Source organism: Eubalaena glacialis, chromosome 11, assembly GCF_028564815.1.
Source record: "Eubalaena glacialis isolate mEubGla1 chromosome 11, mEubGla1.1.hap2.+ XY, whole genome shotgun sequence".
Taxonomy (NCBI): Eukaryota; Metazoa; Chordata; class Mammalia; order Artiodactyla; family Balaenidae; genus Eubalaena; species Eubalaena glacialis.
In genome coordinates this window covers 12311302-12332785 of record NC_083726.1, presented here as the reverse complement: position 1 = coordinate 12332785, position 21484 = coordinate 12311302, and the positions used below count along the sequence as shown (strand labels likewise).

The 21484-nt window shown below is 37.4% G+C and overlaps 1 protein-coding gene across 14 annotated transcripts in view; it reads right to left on the bottom strand.

Moving 5' to 3' along the window:
* The window catches only part of RBFOX2 (RNA binding fox-1 homolog 2), a 263107-nt gene that overhangs the window by 61626 nt on the left and 179997 nt on the right, over positions 1 to 21484 (bottom strand). For all 14 annotated transcript variants that reach the window (XM_061205627.1, XM_061205630.1, XM_061205633.1 and 11 more), the window contains one exon: positions 1455 to 1679. In XM_061205627.1, coding sequence (XP_061061610.1) covers positions 1455 to 1679 — 225 coding nt within the window. The remainder of the gene's footprint in view (positions 1 to 1454; positions 1680 to 21484) is intronic.

The following is a 21484-nucleotide window of genomic DNA, read 5'->3' as shown; positions in this document are numbered from 1 at the left end:
CAACAGAATAGTTAATTAAGATGAAATAGAAAAATTCCTAGGAAAACACCAATTACCAAAATTGACAACAAGAAATAGAAAATAGAAAAAAGAAAAGACTGATAACTAGTAAAGAAATAGACTTAGTAATTAAAATACCTCGATAAAGCCTCTGATTTATGTATTTTATTCTTTCTTTTTCCTTCTTTTCCAGTAGTTGTTAAGTCTGTGAGTTCATAATCATTTGAAGTGATCTGTATGATGCGATAACACACCTACTGTTAATTTATGACACTTCCTTTACTTGCTTACTAAGTAGTAAGAGATGAAGTCAAAGAGGTAGGCTGGGGCCAGGGATTAGTAACCCAAGTACAGAGTCTGGATTTTATTCTGTTAGGAAACCATTAGAGTCCAGCAGGAAAATAGCACTATTTTCATTAAAAAAAAAAAAAAGTATCTTGGCTGCTTTGTGATAAGTTAGGCAACAGTAATATAGAAAATAAGTGAAGAGGTTTGGACTAGAGTGGTGACAATGATGATAAACACCCCACATGAATTAAACTCTTTTAAGTCTCCTAAAAGCCACTTGAAATAGGTGCTATTCATTTTACAGATGAGCAAGCCAAGGCAGAGAGATTAAATAACTGGCCAAAGGTCATACTGCTAAGTAGGAGTCACATTAGGACTCAGGCCCAAAAACTTTGGTGGAAGTGCTGAGCTCTTAATCATGCACACTATCCAGCTATGGTCTTAAGATGAAGAGAAAGAGGTTGAAGTAAGAAAATGTTCTAGAGTTATGGTGACCAAGACTTGCTAATGGACTGGATGTAGAGATGAAGGAAATAAAGAAATAATGACTCGTAGGTTTTGTCTGAGCAACTAGGTGAATTCAGTAGTATAATTACACAACAGAGAGAGCATATGAAATAGGAGGGAAAGGGGTCCTAGGACCCAGCCCTGGAGCACCACAACATTTAAAAGCTGAACAGAGAAAGAGGAACCAACAAAAGAGACCAAGAAAGAACTTCTAGTGCTTAAGAGGGAAACAGGGAAGCCAACAACTAAGTATTTCAAGGAGGAGGGGGGAGGCAATGTGTAGAACGCTGCTGACAGATTCTGTACGATGAGGACAGAGAAGGGACTGTGAGATTTTGCAAAATGAAGGTTACCTGTGAAGCTGAAAAGAGCAGCATCCTGCTAAGTTAACTCCCATCACTGTACTTACCTTGTTGTACTGTCTGTCCCATCTCTAGACTGTAAGCTCCTGGGCAATGACCGTGAGTTTTACGCTAAATCCTTACCTTCTAATTACAATGCTTAGAGTAGAACTGAAATTACATAAGCGCTATGTAATGTAATGTAAATGCAAAACTATTTCAAAGGGTTTTCTGGTGTGATGATTAAGAAGAAGATTTCAATACGACCGACCGAGGACGACACGCCACCTTCTGCTCGCCACCTCATCACTCACATACCGTCAGAGATCCGTTCTGTGTGCTGGGTGAGTTGCTGCTCTGCTCCCCGTGGGCTTGCGTGCTTCCATAGAGGGTCAGGTTATGCTCACTGGTCTGGCCGGCATAGTCCTGAGTGTGTGGCACTCCGTATTCTGTGGGAATCCCATTTTGTGGAGGTGGTGGAAATGGGATGGTAGCAAAAGGCTGAACCATTGCGTCAGGAGTTGTTGTTGGCTCCTGGTTACCCTAGAACAAATAGAGAAAGAGAAAATTAGGAGAAAAATTGACTTTAAATTCTCATCATATAATTATTTTTAAGGTGAGTGAACAAAATTCCCTGAATATTCTCTCATTGCTCAGGTAAAATGGAACACTTACTTACTGCCTCAGGATTAGGGGAAATACTGCTATATGTATACCTATAGGTGTATGTATGGAGACACACAAACACACCCAACTTCGGTCATTTTGTGGTTTCTAGACAGGTCCGTGACCATAGTAAAGTTGACTAGTTACCAAAGGGCCAAAGATCTTCCTTTACACCAAAAAATTTTAAATGCCAGGAAATTTCTCACAGAAGATAAATTACAAGAGTTGAAATTCATTTGGGCCATTAGTATTTTCTTTAGAACACTCTCTATCCCTTTAGTGATTCTTAGGGGAAAACAAATCAATTTCACTAAATTACAATTCATAGCAACAGGTAGAATGACAGTATAAATTAAATTCTCAAAACCAGACAATATAGACCTCTAGATTTTAAGAACACAGAGTTCAGCAGAAAGCATATTATTAAAAAAATTAACCTTTGGATTTCAAGGTAGAGATTTATTTAAGTCTTGGCTACTAGGTTAATAAAAAATAAACAAACAAAAAACCCTTTCCTTAAATTAGAAATAGACAAAAAAATTCCCCAGACAAAAAAACTTGAGTTTTTCATAACTACTGCTAGCATTACAAGGCTAGCAGGATACCTCTCCATATGACATCCATTCCCAGATGTTTACTTGGAATCCAGCGTGATACATGCAATATCACTAAAGAACATACAGTAACTACAGGAAATTGTTAGAAGCCATTTTGGCTCCACAGCCCCTGTCTTACTTCTGTTCAGTCTAAGTTCAGATACAACAGAGGAGTTTAAACCTTGTGTAAGAGATTTCATAAAGCCCTCCCTTCTCAACAACTGACCTCCTGACCTCCCATTTTATTCCAAAAAAGGTAGAGCCATTATTTTACTAAAGATATACAAGTCTGCAAAGTCTGGAGCCACTGTTCTTCTGGAAGTAGTTGGCAGAGACGGTCAAATGCTTAAAAATGTTAGCACTTTGATAAGTTTCCCCTCCCCCCATATTTTAGATATCAAATCATTAGGGATCAAAGAAAATCCTCCTAGTCATGAGCATCACCTCCTTCAAACCAGGAAGTAATTATTCATTCCTCTTTCTCTCTCAGTCCCAGTTATCCTTTTCCCCCCTCAATTTAAGAAGGGATTCTCTACCCACTGAGAGTTGCAGGAAACTGAACTTCCAGCAGCACTGTCTAAACATCATCCCAGGTTTCCAACATTAACTTGATGGCCATTAAACTCATACTGTCACAAACAAAATGAATCCAAAACTGGAGAAAGATCTCAGATTATTTTTAAAGGAAGGTTCAACCATCATTACTACAATGTGCATAAAATAAAACAGAACAAATGTACAAAGGCTGTTACAAATAGAGAAATATATAATCATAGATTGGAAAGCTGGATATTCTTAAGATGACCATGCATCCCAAACCCCACAAACACAATCAAAATCTCAGCAGGTATTTTTGCATAAATTGACAAGTTGTTATTAAAATTTATACAGAAATGCAAAGGACCTAGAATAGTCACAACAATTCTGAAAAAGAACACAAATTGCAGGACTTACACTACCTGAGTTCAAGACTTATAAAGTGATGGTAATCAAAACAGTGTGGTACTGGCTTAAAGACAGACAATAGATAAATGAGATAGAAAATAATCCAGAGATAGACATAAACATTTACAGTGAATATTTAGGCATCAAGTCAATTCAATGGGGGGAAGGAAAGACTTTTTAATAAGTGAAAAACTGAATACCCAATGGAAAAAAATAAACCTCAACTCTCAACCTGCATATGCAAAAAAAAAAAAAAAAGATTAAAATATAACTACTAAAACTATGAAAATATAAGAAATATTGGGAGTATTACTGGGGTGGGGGGGATTCTTAAGTATGATAGGAAACCTAAAAACCAGAAAGAAAAAAAAAAAAAAAAGATTTGGCTACGGAAGTTAGGAAGGAAAGAAAAGAGGATGGGAAGGAGGGGAAGAGAGGGGGAGAAATGGATTTTAAAGTCAAAAGAAAAACCAACTGGAGAAAACAGCTGCAAAGGTAAGACAGACACACTGGTTACCATCACTAAGTCAAGAGTAAGTTATTCAAACTGATGAGAAACACACAAATCAACAGAAAAAGAGTCAAAGAATATAACTGAACAATTCACAGAAGATGAAATACAAATGGCTGTATGATAAAAGTGCTTAATCTCACTAACAAATTGAAATACATATTAACCATAAAATAAGTCCAATTTTTTATAATCAAATCACAAAAATATTAAAAACTTTTACTGACATATAATTGACATATACAGTTAGCCCTCCATATCTGCGGGTTCTGCAGCATGGATTCAAATGACCACAGATTGAAAAATATTAGGAAAAAAAATTCCAGAAAGTAAAACTTGAATTTGCCATAGTCCAGCTATTAAATTGTATTTACAACTATTTACATAGCATTTACATTGTCTTAGGTATTATAAATAATCTAGACACGATTTAAAGTATATGGGAGGATGTGCACAGGTTATATGTAAATACTATGCCATTTATACAAGGGACTTGAGCATCCGTAGATTTTGGTATCTGCAGTGGGTCCTGGAACCAATCCCCTGTGGATACGGAGGAACAATTCTATAATAAACTGCAGCTATTTATTCATAGTGTACAATGTGGTAAGTTTTGAAATACATATGTACACTCATGAAATCATCACCACAATCAAAACAGTGAACATATCTCTCCAAAAGCCCCCGAAGTTTCCTTGTGCTCCTAATAAGTACATATTACTTTTGTAATAAAGCCTACAAAGTATTTTTAATATAAAAGAGAATGATGAAAAACGTAACCAGTAAGAGGAAGCTGAAGCTTCATATGCTGAAGCACTGAATTATTGTGCTGTTCTTAAGAAAATGGTAGTGACATTATCTAGAGACAAAAATTGTCTTTCATTTTAGTTATGCAGCATCAAAATTCAGGCTGTCTCTAGTGTCTAAGAATCACGTCTACATGGTACTAAGGATTGCTTTACATAAAAACCCTTCCCTTTATTTAGTTCTTAAAAATTATGCTAGCAAGACCTTAAATTTTTACCCATAATTCTTCAGGGAAAAAATAATTCTTGTCACTCATCACTATATAAGTTCTTTTCATGATCTCAAGGTCAGGGTATTGTAAATGATTTCTCCTTAGCTATTCTGGGTGTCCTAAGAAGGAAATAAAATAATTCTCTTCCTTCTCTTTCAAACTATTCAGTGCTACCTACCTACCTACCCACCCACCCACCCACATGAAGCACACTGCTTCAGAAGACCTCACGGGATTTACTGGCCTGAGGACAGATAGGAAAGAGAAAATTCCATTTCAGGTGGGTTGGTGAACGAAGGTGAATAAGAGCACCAAAGGTGTTCATAGATCTACACTCCAACTCTAGGCATAAATATACTCTTAGAGACACAGGACGGGTCTACTAAATAACACACAAAGGCTAAAAGACACTGTTGCCCAGTTATGATGAACACAGCAAAGGGGACTTCTAATGCTCCGACTGTGCTCCTCTTACTCTTCTCTTTCACCGGAGCCTCCATCCTCCACCTCAGCCCTGCTGGGGATGCTGCTCTGGCACACAAAGCACAATATTAACTCTCCCACAGAGGCAGTCTTGATAAAGCTGGCTCAGTCAACTGAATAAACATGTCAAATAGCAGTGGGAGAGGGGGGAAGAAAGGTCAAACCTTTTTCTAGGATCCACGTGTGGCCTTGGCACTATGTGTTTCAAAGAAATGCAAGACAGGCAGAGGCTGAACTATTTCTCCCCCGCAAAAAGGGAAATGTAAACCTCTGTTAGGAGGTCAAGAAGAAATTCTTGGTAGTTTATTTTGTTACATACAGGAATTTTTTTTAAAATGTTGTTAAAAAACACTATGTTTATATACTACAGGAATGAAATTCGGATAGGAGTGATTTTGCATGTAGCTCATACACTCTGCAATGTCTAAAAATGTCCCCAGGCATACATTTTTATAATTTAAAAATGTTATATGGTTTTCAGACTTCTATTAAATTTCCAGGCTATATTCCAAAGTTATAAGTTCAAACCTACTGCACAGCACAGGGAACGCTACTCAACGCTCTGCGTGACCTAAACGGGAAGGAAATCCAAAAAAGAGGGGATATATGTATACGTATAGCTGATTCACTTTGCTGTACAGTAGAAACTAACACATTGTAAAGCAAGTATACTCCAATAAAAATTAATTAAAAAACAAACAAACAAACAAAAAACAAAAAAAAACCCAAAGTTACAAGTTCAGGAGAGAAGCACTACAGCCCACAAACTATGAGATATCAGTCCACATGATTACTTCTAGGCAAAGATTTACCTCTAAGTTTATCTGAAAATGTTTTAATATCACAGGCTAAGCAGTTTAAGTATATCTCATCTGAGAAAATGAATTAACTTTTTCTTGTAGCCCACAAAACTAGACACAATTTCTCTTTTTCCTAATTTAGCAGTCTATTAACTTTCTCGTCCACAAGATTAAAAAAGACAATAGGGAGTACTATGCAAATAAAATTTCTACCTCGCCTAACAAGAATCTAATAAAGATTTATCTACAACTCCTTTCTTCCCTAGAAAATAAATTAAGATTTTATGTGAAAGATGAGAGGAAAAATAAACTACAGTTACCTTTTAGTTCTTATCAGTGTATCCGATTAAAATGAAAGTGCTCTGAAAGAAGGACTACTTTTTATTCTGCCCTGTACCCCTCACAGTGCCCAGGGCAGTCCTGTGCCACAGGTATTCCAGGGTTTGTAGACTTGTACACCTCCCTCACATCTCTGCTCAAATGTCAACTCCCTGACCACTCCATTTAAAACTTCAACCCCTATTTCTCCCTATCCCCTCATAACAATAATAATACTTTTTTCAATAAAGCAGAACATGTAAGATGGTGTCCCCATTGTGTGAAAAGCTAACTGTGAGGACAGAAAGAGCAGAATGCATCCAATCCTCCTACTATCCACATGAATTCACCACAGGGATTGGCAGGAAATTATAAACAAAGACATTCTTTGGTTAACTGCCTTTCCAGAAGCAACATAATTTACAACTATACTAAAAAGTCAGATTTTCCAAATTTCAGAAAAACCTACCTACATTTCTAACTCTCTGGTTTAAAAAGTAAGAAGACACAAATGAGTGAGAAGACTGTTTTTCTAAAGTTATTTTTAAAGGACTGGAAAACACCTCTGAAGAGAGCTACATGAAACAGACAGATCTGGGTTACATTTGATATTTCAGTAATCATTCAACAAACCAATTCAATACTCTGCCATCTCACTGTCATTATATTATCTACACAAAAGTTTAAGGAGAGAAATTAAATATTAAGAGGACAAAAACAGTATTTTATTTCACACAGAATGCAGGCCACTGCAACTCAACGATTTTAGTGATGCCATTTTTGAGTAAGGTTCAAGATGATAACCATGCAGGAAAGGAACGTGTAAATTATGAAGACATAATAATTTTTGAAAATGTATTATTTGCCAATGCAAACAAATTTGTTTATTCCACTACTTTCACATTACCTAAAATATTATCAAATCCATCCGAGACCCAACAAATTTCGTATTTCACAAAGGGCAATGTATGGGGAGTGTATGGTTAGAAGATAATTTGAATCCTAGCTCTGCCAGTTACTATAGCTGTAAACATTTAAACATGTTACTACCTACTTTCTCTGTGCTCCAGTTTCTTAATCTGTAAAATAGCAATGTTAATGCCATTATACTGTTGTGAAGAACTGGTAACATAAAATGTGAAGCGATTAAAACCCTAGACTCTCAATAAAAGTTGTTCTCAACCACTACAAGCACCAGGTAGACTGCGGGGCCAACCTTCCACAACTTAGTAAAGTATTAAAATCCTACTGAATGCCACTGTAATGGATGTCACGTGAAATTAAAAAACAACAACCCTTAATGACCATGTATTTGTGGGAACAATATTTAAGAAAACAAACTACAGGGACTCCCTGGTGGTCCAGTGGTTAAGACTCCGTGCTTCCAATGCAGGGCGTGCAGGTTCTATCCCTGGTCGGGGAACTAAGATCCCACATGCCGCTCAGCACGGCCAAAAAAAAAAAAAAGAAAAAAGAGAGAAAGAAAAACTACAGATATACAAATCTTATTACAGTGATAGAGAAACCAACTAGCAAAGAAGAAAAATCCACTGAAGAAGTTTCTAGAATGATCAACTAGCTGAAAAAGAAATGGGAAGAGATATTTGAAATTCCATTTCAATTCTAAGACATGTACTAAATAACTACTGTGGGTACATAGCTGTTTTAGGCACTGAAGACATTATAACAGAAGTTAAAAATTTGCCTCTTAGGAGTTTACAATCACATTAGGGAGGCTACCATAAACGTGTGCAAAATTTCAGTACAATTCAGAACAATATGTATGTACCACATCGGTGACATAAACCGAGGTTCACTACTGCCTACTAAATACATTCTAAACTCCTCTAGACCCTCTCTCACCTGTATTAGCAGCTTATATTTAATGAATGCTTCTTATGTGTCTGGCAATATTCTAAGTACTTTATATATATTAACTCATTTAATTCTCACAACCCTAAAAGGTAGGTATTTTACATTGTTCTCCTTTTACTGATAATGAAACTGACATTTTAAAAGGTTAATAAGTATCTTATCAAAAACCACTCAGCTAACCACTCAAATCCAAATCTAAGCCAATTCCATAGCTGGTGTTGCTAGTCACTACTCCTTGTGGCATCCCCAGTGGGGTCCTCAACCATTTTTCCCCAGTCATATCATACACAACTCCTAACTATAATTCTGTATTGCAATGAATCTAGAATATTCCCTAACTATGGTGCTTTCCCAAATCACAGCCAGGCTGCAACAGTAGGGATCCGTGTCTTTCCCCCACGCTGTATCCTCTATCATGAATATTCATTATACTGAAAAACTCAGCAACTCAAGTAATCTCTTCTCCATGAGGCCATCTTTAGAGAAGGACGGTAGAAAGCAGGAGTCAGCACAGGTTTTCTATGAAGGACCAGACAGAAATGTTTTAGGCCTTCTGGACCATATGGTTAGTCTCTGATGCAACGCCTCTGCTGTTAGTAGGTAACAGCCGTAGGTAACACATAAACGAATGAGCGTGGCTGTGTTCCAGGAAAACCTCATTCACGGACACTGAAATATTATTCCTCTTTTGATTTTTTTCTTAACCATTTTAAAATGTGAGAATTTCATGAGCCTTACAAAAGCAGGCAGTGGGCCTGACTTAGCCTGCAGGCCATAGTTTGTTGACGCCAGGTATAAAAGAAAGAGATTACACTTTAGACCCAAACAAACCTGGGATGGAACCCTGACTCTGGGACCTGTTAGTTGTGTGACTTTGGACAAGAAACTAAGCCTCAGTTTTGTCAACTATAAAATGGACATAACAGAATTTACTGTGAGGTTGAAGTGAAATTAAAAAATCAAAAGTACCTACCTTGTACAGTGTCTAATAATAGCGGACCTTCAGTTAGTGTTTGCATTTGTCCTTTCCAGTTTGAAATAACTCCTCCACTCCTATATTCTCATAGCATTTAGCATGCACTACTAACACGTACAAGACATTTAAATTCAAAGCCTTATATTTAACATACCTAGATACGTGTCTCATCTTTCCTATTAGATTAAAAGCTTCATTATAATGAGTGGGGTCAGTTTTGTACAATGTAGAATCAAATATGGTGCCTAATAAATATTAAGTGTTAACATTTCTTAAATAAAGGAAGATTAAGATGGAAAGTCACATATATGCGCACTGCAGTGAATTGCTTTGTTTGGCTACAGTACAGAGCGCCATGAGGGATAATACATAATGAAACAAATGTTATCTTGGGTTGATATCAAGTGGGAGAAGAGTGTTAGGGAAGGAAGAGAGAACTGGTAGAATATTATTAGTAACAAAAGGAATCAACATTTATGTGCTTGTGCTTTAGATACATGGTTTTGCAAATATAGGAGTTAGGGATGATGTCCTTCTCCTTTAAATCACATGGAGTAACAGAGGCGATAGTTATCTATAGTCTTCTGGTGTACAATGTGAAATACGCTAAATGTTTTAATTCTAAATTCAAATGTACTATCACAGTAAATAGGTCCCGTCAAACAGGAAAAATGTATAACCCAAGGACCAAGACTCAACGCTTTTATCAGTCAATCTCCCACAGCAATCCCAGAACTTCAACAATCACCCGCCTAGGAGAGTGACTTCCAAGTATTTTTTAGGTCCAACCATGCCCTTTCTCCCAAGCTTTCATGGGAGGTAAAGTAAAAAGAAGAAAGCGTATGAGCCTGAAGAACAGACCTTGGTTCAAATCCCAACTGTACCTCCTACCAGATATGGATGAATTACTTCAACCCCTTCTAGCCTGTTTCTTCATCTGCAAACTGGGTTTTCTATTTAGAGAGTTGTTGTGAGGATTGTTCACATGAGAACAAGTGAAACTCTTTATCTGGGGCCCAGCTCCCCAGCTGATTAGGTCCAGGTTTTCTGGGTGTCCATTTCCCACCCATCTCCGGTCCTTCTGCTCTCAGTATCCCACTAACATTACAAACTCTGTATGTCAAAAAACTGAATCTGTTACCTTCTTTTTCTTATTTCTGCTGATGAGTTAACCACCTTTCCAGTCAACTAGACTTACTTGGAACCTCTCCATTATCCTCTGTGATATTTTGCTCTGTGTACTGAGTATCCCAATACCCAAATCAGTTAGATACTGATGATTTTAACTACTATTTCTCGGCAGTGAAGAACCATCAAAATAGGGGAATAGCAGAAGCACAGCTCATATAATGTTAACAGTATGTGGAATGTACTAGAGGGGGGGACAACCAGGAGGCTTTTGTAACATATTGGAGAAGACAGGTGGGCCTAGGTAAATGTAGTGGGGCAAAGGAAACTGAATCAAGAGACACTGCGTGGTGGAATTACAAGAATTTGGCAACCAACCAGTTATAGAGAACGAGGAGGAACAGGATGATTTTTTTTTTTTTTAAGATTTATAGTTGCAGACTCACTATTCAGGACCTATTAAGCCACTCACCTTTATCAATACTTTAAAGAAAAGTTTTTTTCATTATTTACGAGTCACCCTGGGGTGAATGAGTCTGCTTTATCGTTTCTTAAGCATATTCTCTGTTTTTACTGAATTATTCTGAGTATTATTTGAATCGATTATTTACTCACATTTAAACATTTACAACATGCTAGTCTTTAACATGGCAGGGAGGGGAGGCAAAATGGCAAAAATAAGATTTTGCTTTTGTAGGACCAAATTTTAAAAGGTGAGAAAGGCACATAAACTAATAATTACATCAATGTTATTTGTGCTACAAATAAAGCTAAGCATAAAGTACTGTAAGAAAGGCCCAAAATATAATTGTCTTCATTTTCCTAGGATAATTAAAGTCTGTGTAATCTTAAGGACAGAAAGGTATTTTTGTTTGTTTGTATCTTCCCATTTATTTTTCAACTTCATTCTAATTTTTTCAGTTTGGTAATCTTGAGTCTCACTTATATACCTAATCCGCTGTTGTGTTACAAACCACAGGCTGCAAATCCTATCTTAAGAGAAAAGTTGCCCAATTCTCACATTACAGCTATGCTCAGAATACATCACCGATAGAAACAGATCAATATTAATTTTATTCAAACCATCACAAAAAGAATCACTTAGTTTTTTTAGATGGAGCATCTTCTCACCAGTTTATCACTGCCAATGTCACTAACCATTTTCCTAATGCTATAGATAAATGGACATTAATTCTCTAGGTTTGTAATAGAGAAAAAATATTTTTGCCTCAAGTATTTTATATATTATATTATTTTTATCCCCTGCGAATTGCTCAGATAGGCTCAGATTTCAAGCTCTGCTTGCTTTTGTAAAAAACTTTACAAAAAGCTCTCAGTTGACAATACCTAAGAAAAGGCCTGTCATTCTTCTCAGTTCTTGTACTAAAAGCAGTGACTTCTGCCCAGATGTCTGTGACCAAAGGGAAAAAAGAGCTATAAAACTATTAATGCAGAAAGATAAGAACAGAACATTGGATTTAAGATGATCTAGAATCAATTAAAATAATTTTTAACAACTCTGTAGAAGAATGATAGACCAAGAAGAAAACCCAGAGAAATAAAGTGCATGAATAAACATGTACAAAGACAAAACAATGCCAGTTTACTAGGCATAAAGTGAAATTCATTCTAGATTCTTAAATTTAACAGTGGCAAAAGTTAGACTAAAGTAAATAATGTGTTTTCTCTTTTACAGTGAATATAAATTATACCCAGAGCCATAAGATGTCAGACAATCTGTAGGTAAGTTAGAAATTGGGAGGGAAAACCTATACATGAAGTTTCCATGTAGCCTCCAATTTTTATGTTCAGGTTGAATTCTAACAGTTCATTTTTCGTTTGGTTGTTTGTGGCTTAGTAGATGGCCAGGATCCCAAGGAAACTCACAAGAACAGATTTAATGATTATATGATAATGACTATAGTAATAAAAGGCCAATCACCAACTGAAATATTAATTTTACGGGAAAGTATTTCTGACTCCAAGAAAGGAGTCCAGGGACACATCTATTCCTGCTGCAGTCTCAACAATAAGATCACCAACCCCATGCGGTAGGGACCCAGCCCCTCACACCCACAAACCCATCTTTTACCTGGTTCCTTGAAAGCAGAGATTCCCATATTTTATTGTTCATAACAACCACTCTGGGGACATATTTTTTAAAAATCACTATCCTTTCCCCACAGATTATGTTTCAGTGCATTGGAGTAGGAGCCTGGTACTACTCACTACTCCAGTAGGTGGTTTGGGTACCACGCTGAGAAACACTGCTTTAGTGGCTTTGGCTAGGCAGAATGGGAGAGAACCATGGCGGTGGCAGGTGCCTCCAGAAAATATCCAGAAGCATCTACACCTCTAGAAGAAGGGAAGAGCCTAGGGAGAGAGTAAGCTATGAGAAGAAGGTAATAGTGGCCATAAATGTAGATTACCTGAAAGTAGAGAATTACCTTATATGGAACCCACAGATAAGAGAATAAACACCAGTTTTTGCTTGTTTTTTTAACGCAAACCTACTGAAATGCAAGCCTGACAATGGGTCCTTCTTTTAGAGTGGGTATAACTGAGGGACAAGGACACAAAGTTTTGAGAGTGCTACAGCCACATGAAGGGGAGATGGAGTGTAGGAGGGGACTGAGAGCAATTTTGAGCTCTTGCAAACAGATGATAAATAAAAATGAAACAGGAAATGCAATATACTTTACCTTCATGCTTACACTAAAAATCAATTACAGGATCTAGTACTAGTACAATACTAAGGAAGGTACAGTCTTAGCCAACAAGAATATTGCAGACATACTACCAAATCACTTGTCTTAAAAATACACACACACCTCTTTCAAATTACTCGAGAGAAAAGCCAGCCTGACCTCTCCCCTGAGGCTGAGTTCTGCCATCTCAAAGCAATAAATATTTAAACAGAAAAATAAATATTTCAGAACAAAGTCATTCAAACCCAATAGTCTATTAGGTTAAAAATGACAAACCCTGTAATAGTCCTAATGTCTCCAACCTTTTAAGAGCTCTTTCTTCCAGATCTCCTTAAAGCAGTATTTAGAACCTCAAACATCACATGAATTTTGTCTTCCACGGGCAACAAGAGACCACAAGAGATACTCCGGGTCAGCTACCTGCTTCCTTGGAAACGGAAGGCCCTTACACACAATTAATGGTTGGCTGTCTATTCTAGTCAATGTAATTGGTGATTTATACAATGCGTGGATGATTATTCTTTTTCTCAACCAAACTTTTCACTACAATTTAAATTAATTTACTCTTTATTGTGTCTTCATGGGCAATTAAGTTTGCATCTTCTCTAGATGTTAAACTGGAATATCCTTGAAAATAGCCACAACTCAGGTTCATAATAAAACATTAGCAAGATTTTGTAGTGTGCCCTGAATAATAAAATATTTAATCATTCTTTATAGATTTTTACATTGGGTATTCTCTATTATAGTCTACTTTAAAATGAGCAATTCGTATGAGATATATATATATATATAGTAACAGACAAAATTTTTCCCTATACCCTTCCCAGGACAAAACGGCATTGTGTCTGCAACCACAGTTAACATGATGGTTTACATTTCCTCTATTCATTTCACAAGTAAAGCCCCTAAGTAGATCAGGGACTGAATCATATACTTCTTTATTGTAGCTTCCTCACCAAATGATAAGCGCACTGTAATTGATCTTTAGAAAATACATGCTAAATTGAATCAACCAGGTAGTTGAATATCTGTTTCTGAAGCAGTCTGTAAAAACGATAGGGACCTTTCCCTCAATAGCTTTAGGAACTCTGCTGAAAGCTCACTACAATATAACCATTCACAAATATTTACTATTAAATATATATATATATTAATTGAAAGGCTACATGTGAGAGTCCAAGTTATGTACTGTGGGAAATGAAAAGAAAAATGAGAGTCTCTGCTCTCATCAACTCTCACCCAGTTTAACCCAAGAACCTTTCTAATAGTTCTCCTTTCTTCTAACTTAACCTCAACCTAATGAATTTTCCAAGCAGCTGCCAGAATGAGCTTTCTAAAATAAAACCTAAATCAGATATTGCTAATTAATTCTCTTCTTAAAATCCTACATTCCTCAATGCCTACAGGTCAAGTCCAAATACCTCTGTATGGAAGTCAAGTCCCTTGCATACTTCATCTATTCGACTTCAATTCTTGCCATCAAATATTTATAAAGTACTTACCATGCATTATTAGACACTTTGTTCTAGGTGCTGGGGAGATAACAGTGATTAAAAAAACAAAGTTCCTGCCCTTATGGAGTTTACATTCTAGTAGGGAGAGGCGGATAATAAACAGGCAAGCAACACAAGAAACAGAAGGTGTGGTATGGAGAGATACTTAGCAAAAAGTGTGCAGGGAGTATCAGGTTGGGGGGATAGAGGACCTCTAAACTACTGATTAGATTTTATCTTTCAATATTTGAAATTCATTTTTCCCCCAAATGCATTCTAAAAGATCTTTGACATTTATTTCCAGGGTGTTTTGGGTAATCTATTTTCCATTCTTAAAGTTAATTTTTATTTTTATGAAATTAGTACATGTACTAATAGCAAACTGAATGGGTACAGAAGAGCTTATGATAGAAAATGGCAGCCTCCTACCTGTCCTTCCTTTCATCAGCCCTCTTGGGAGTGGCCCTCTTTTAATGGTTTCTTAAAAGGCAGAGGCTCCAAGGCTGGAGGCTACCTTAGGGGTTACTGAGTCCTCACCTCTCCAGACTTAGATGTCACGTCAATCTGCAGATCTGTGCACAGAACATAGGACTTGGCCTCCCCATGAGGCCACTGAAAGGGTCAGGTGCGTTAACCGTTTGTACGGCAAACTTTGACCAAACGGAAGAGGAGCAGGAGATGAGAGGAAACCAGTAGATAAAAAACATCTCCACATTTCCTTCCAATGGACTGGGCAGAGGAGCAGCAGTCTATACAACCTCTCTGAAGACTTCTACTGAAACTAAGTCATCAGCAACGTCTTTTACAAAGCTCTGGCCGACCTTTCTTCCTTGTTCTCACTCCCCCTTCCTCCCCCTGCTTTCCTGAGATCGTACTCCCCAATAAAGTATTGTCTCAGGCTCTATTTTCTAGGGAACATGGGCTAAAGAAATCATCTGAGACTTATCTCTTGTATTTTCCATCTTCGCGTCTTAAAGCTCTGCATTTTGGGAGATACCTTTAACTCTACTTTCTTTCCTTCTATGGCATGTTTTCTTTTGACTATCATATTCTTCATCTCTCACGCTCTTTCTCATTCTCAAATTGTTCCCTTCTCATTACACCCAGAACCGGTTTTATGAACGCATTCTGTTCTTTAATCTGACTACATTAGTTAGAATGCTTCTTTAAATCTTCCTCTGTTCCCTGGATTATCTGTTTCCCCTAGGGTCAGGTTTTCTTTTTGTTTCTTCTCTTCTCTTTCGTGCTGAAAGTTCCTCTCATATGACTAAGGATCTTCATGTACTGGTGACCCAGGTATAAGGACTTGGTTAGCTGGTGTGGATTTCCTCTATCACATAAGGAAATCTGTTCTCTTATTAGGTCTCTTCCTGGAATTAAAATTCTAACTGGGAACTCAGTATGAGATAAGGAAGAGCATGGCAGCGGGCGGGCTTCGTTTTAGTGTATGCTACTAGGAAAGTGTGGAATGACCTCCTATCCTCCGAATATCAGATTAAAGGAAGGGGTGCCAATATCTAATACAAAAAGAATTAAATTTCCCCAAATATTCTGATCAACTTATTTGGAATCAAACAATCTGGGGTTTTTGTTTTTCCTTTTTTTAATGCTGGAGAAAAGAGGCAGCATAGTAAATGCTGGGGCTGGCTACTTCCACTGGGAAGGGGCTGGAAAGGCTACAGCAATGCCAAGTAGTTGAATCATCCTCTACATAATGCACAGGAAATCCCTGTTTTCCATCCCTTCTTAACTCCTGCTCTGAGCCTGGAGCCTCTTGGGGTTCCTGCTGGGCAGACCAGCTTCCACACCACTCACAGCCTCCTGGTACTAATTGGCAGGCTTTAGCTTCTCCTCCAATTCATCCATCAATTGGTTCCCATTTGCTTTATCTTTTCCAGAAATTTGTTTAACTCTCTTGTTTATTAGTAACATCACTCTTCACCCTTTTCTATTTGCTGTTCCTGGTTTATTTCTTTTTGTACTTCTATATTGTTATTTCAGTGGAGTCTTACAAGAGATAGAAGGCAAGTAAAATTATCTATCATCCTGACCCAGAAGTTATAATGTATTTTCTGGAAAAGATTTCAACCATAAGTAAATTCCAGAATTCCAGGTTCCTTTTTCATTTTGAGAAAGGACATGTATTAATGAACTTCTATGTTTCTTTAAAATAACCCTTCAACAACACTAAGACTTATTAAAAGCAAATTAGAGAAGCTTAAAGGAAGATGAAAAGTATTTACTACAATTCTAGAAACAGCCTTTGTACTTATGCTTTAGTAAATTAGATACATTTAGATTACAGGAAGTAAAGAAACCCAAAGAAGGTCAGAACTAAATGTGTACTTCGAGTCATAGCCCAAGTGCCATGTACAAGTACACCCAGCACTATGTGCTAAACATTATTCTAAGTCCTGACAAAACAAGACTTTCAAGGGTCTAATCACTCTCAGAAAATAAAACAAAACAAAAATCAAGTATTTACCAATTAGAATGCCTAACTCTTCATCTCCCTCCTTCTTCACAAATGTAATAGTGGTCAAGATCGGAACGCAGTCTAAAGGAAGGAAAACATTTCCTGTCACCCTATTGATCTCTAACATATAGATCAATAAGGGAAGCCACAGACTCTGACCCCTCAGGAATAGCAATGAAATATAAACTAGTGGCTGCAATATTTAATCCTTTATCAAAATGAGACAAATAAACCTAGAAAAGAAATTAGACTCCTACGTTGGGAGAAGTCATGAAAAAAGCTATCATAAAGAAACTGTCACTACTACTAACCAGGAAAACCTATCTCAGAATAAGGGAGGATATGATGCAACTCAAGAAAGGTGGCATGCAGAAAACTGAGAGCGGAGACCTAAAATCAGTTCCTAAGAGCACCAAAAAGCAGCTGTCTATATACTTCAATGGTTGCTCGGTAATGAAAACATTCCCGGATTTCATTTCACATTTCCTATCTTTTCAAGCCAAGTCAAATGCTCAATAACCAAACAAAAACAGAAAATCTTCAAGCATACTTAAAAAAAAAAAAAAAAATCAAAGGGCATATTTATTTCTTCTTAGTTATAATCTTTCTCATTTAGAACTTCATTATCATATCAACTAGACTATCCAGCTTCATTCAAGAATAATTTTCCAGCAAAGAATGCCCATGATATATGAGTTTAACTTTTTACTCATTTTAATATTTTCCCCTTTAGGAATGGGGAGCGTAAGGGTTTGATATTTTAGCCTCTATAGACTAAACATCTTATTTAAAAGTCTGGACTTTCTAAGATGTTCTGACAGTACGAAGAATATCAGATGGAGAACTAGCTCCAGTTCTGCCGTATTCTGCTGTATGACCTTGGACAACTCACTTCCTCTTGGGTTCTATATCCTGATTTGTAAAATAAAGTTCATTACAGCTCTAAGAATCTGATTCTGTGATAAAGAGGCCTTACCCAAGGGACAGAATATAGTAAAAAAGAAGAAACATTAGGTATATTACCATGTGAAACTGTGTTTTCTTCTGTAACAAAGTGCCATTAAACAGCTTATCTGTTCCCTTGCCCAAAGTGGCTAAGAGCTGCTCAAATGAGCCAATGCTTTGATTTCTCTCTTACCCTGCATAAATGCTCCCATATGAAATACTAAACCATCAAACTGTAAAAGCTCTGTGCTGAGATAAAATTTCAGGAAATGAAAGTTATGTATAGAATAGTCAAATTGATCAATTCTGCACTTATCCCAGAGGAACCTAAGGCTCCAAGAAAATCAGCAGACATTTCTCAAGGTTCTGGCTAAAGGTGAGTTACAGAGATTTTTCTTATGTAAAGAAAGAGTTAAATAAATATTAAGGCCGATATCTTTCATACTATACTTAATATAATGGCTATCATTAAAAAAGGGTAGAAATAGCATAAATTTTGGAATAAGCTAAGTGTGGGTTCAAACCCAGGTTTTGTCATGTACAGTTGTGTGCCTGTGGACAAGTTACTTAACCTCTCAATGCCTCAATATTTTTATTTGTAAAATGAGAAGGACAGCTACCTAATGGGGTACCTACAAGAATTAAGTGAGATCATGTATACAAAACTCTTTGCTAAAAAAAAAAAGTAGTAGAGATAATAACTACCTATTGTGAAGGAAGAAGGAACAAGGGGAAAAGTATATATAGTCCACAATATAAACCTAATAGTTGAGTTATAACTTTAAAGTTCAAGTTCTTTTTTACACAAACAGTAACATCAATACCAACATGGGGTGGAGGGGTTCCACATTCTTTGTACTAAAGGCTTTATATAAAACATAGGCTAAGTGAAATTTACCCAAACAAAACACACACATTCCCAGTTTTTCAAAAATGTCTCCTGGTTCCTCAAGAGAGAAAACTTTAAAGAATATATTCGGCTGAACTTCTGTTCACAGTTGCTACACTAGCAAATAACAGGCAACCATTTCAACTTAAGAAAGCTCCAAACAGTGTCATGACACCCACTTTCTCTAGTATGTACATGTTTAGTTACATAGCGCCCTTACCCGCTGAAATGTCTAGATAACCTGAAAACCATTTAAATAACAATGGCTGAAAGTCTAAATGTTGCTTACCAAAGGCTTTCTAAAGTTTCATAAATTTTAGATCAATGCTCATCCAAAGTGCCCCCTAACTTCTACACTGTTGAAGTGAGCAGATGGTACTTTGACTTTTCTCCCTCTCTATTGTGTTAGAATTGCAATGATAGGTAACCCACAGGAGAAAAGGATCTTTCTCCTTTTCTGCAACAGACCACAAATCAAGCTCAACTACAAAAACACAGAAACCCTATTTTTCCTGTGATCTTGTCCATGTATTTTTGTTAAAGAACTATTTTTGCCTTTGATTAGATCAGTCCTAGACTCTCCCTGAAATTATTCCACCGCCGGATCTCATTCAACGCTTAAGAATTTGGTTCCAGATCCAGATAATGTCTGCATAACTGCTTCCAATCAGGATGGAGTAACTAGGACCAGATTTATTTTGCCACCTCAAACAACTAAAAAACAGAACAAAATACATGAAATAATAGCACTCAAGGCACTGTACAGTAGGCATAGAAGGACAGTGATTCCTGAGATGGGAAAAACCAAGGTGAGTTTTTAGAAAGTTTCCAGACTGTGGCACAGAGAAGAAACCAGGCAGAGCCTGGTGGTCTTCATGAGTTGAGGAGATAAAGCGTCAAGTCCAGGGAAGCCAAGACAGCTAGAGGTCACAGGGGAGAGCACCACAGGAGAGACAGCTGCATAGAGAGAACTCTGAAGATCTACAGAGGGTTCCCCTCAAGTACTCAGTTAAATAATAAGAGTATGTGAGAAACTACTTGCATAATATGTGAGAAAGAGCTGAAGAGAATAGTGTTAGGAACTCACACAGTGTCAGGAATAGAGCCTGTTCCCAAAAACAAGAGTGGAAAATCTGATCATTTAAAAAGCATCAGTTACAGTACTAAGAAGAGTCTTGCCTCAATAGTGAGGAAAAATTAACCGGAGACTAAACACAGCTCTGGTCCTATCTAACAAAACTTAAAAATAAGTCCTGAAAGAATTAAACTATTTCTAAGAAACTCAGCTGTGTTGTAGACAAAGCTCAAGAATATTTACAGAAAAAAAAAAAAAACATCTAGCATACAACAGGGTAAAATTCACAATGTCTGGCATCCATTCAAAAATTACGAGGCATTCAAAGAAGCAGAAAAAGACAGCCCATGATGATGAGAAAAATCAATCAATTGCAACTGATCCAGAATGAATGTAGATGTTAGAATTAGCAGACAAGGACATTAAAACATCTGTATTCCATATGTTCAAAAAAACTGTATGTAAAAGCATGTTAAGAGATATAAAAAAGATCCGCATCAAAATTCTAGAGATGAAAACTATATTGTCAAACTTCCCTGGTGGCACAGTGGTTAAGAATCCGCCTGCCAATGCAGGGGACACAGGTTCGAGCCCTGGTCCGGGACGATCCCACATGCCGCGGAGCAACTAAGTCCATGCACCACAACTACTGAAGCCCGTGTGCCTTGAGCCCGTGCTCCGCAGCAAGAGAAGCCACCGCAATGAGAAGACCACGCACTGCAACGAAGAGTAGCCCCCATGCGCTGCAACTAGAGAAAGCCTGTGCACAGAAACAAAGACCCAATGCAGCCAAAAATTTAAAAAAAAACAAAAATAAAAAACAACAACAAAAAAAACTGTATTGTCTGAGCTTAAAAAAATTGGATTGGACTAATGACAGATTAGACACTGCAGAAGGAAGAAAAGATCAGTACACACTTAATAACACCACAATAGAAACTACCTAAAGGAAATACACAGAGAGTAAAAAAGACTTTAGTCTTAGCAATGAACAGCAAGCTTTGAAAATGACATGGAATGATTATGGTCTAATATATATCGGTGTTGATAGCTTCTTTAAAAATTGAAGTATAGGTGATTTACAATGTTGTGTTAGTTTCAGGTGTACAGCACAGTGATTCAGTCTTTTTTTTTTTTTTTTTTTAAAGATCCATTTATTGATTGATTGATTGATTGCTATGTTGGGTCTTCGTTTCTGTGCCAGGGCTCTCCCCAGTTGTGGCAAGCGGGGGCCACTCCTCATCGCGGTGCGCGGGCCTCTCACTATTGTGGCCTCTCTTGTTGCGGAGCACAGGCTCCAGACGCGCAGGCTCAGCAGCTGTGGCTCACGGGCCTAGCCGCTCCGCGGCACGTGGGATCCTCCCAGACCAGGGCGCGAACCCCCGTCCCCTGCACCAGCAGGCAGACTCTCAATCACCGTGCCACCAGGGAAGCCTGATTCAG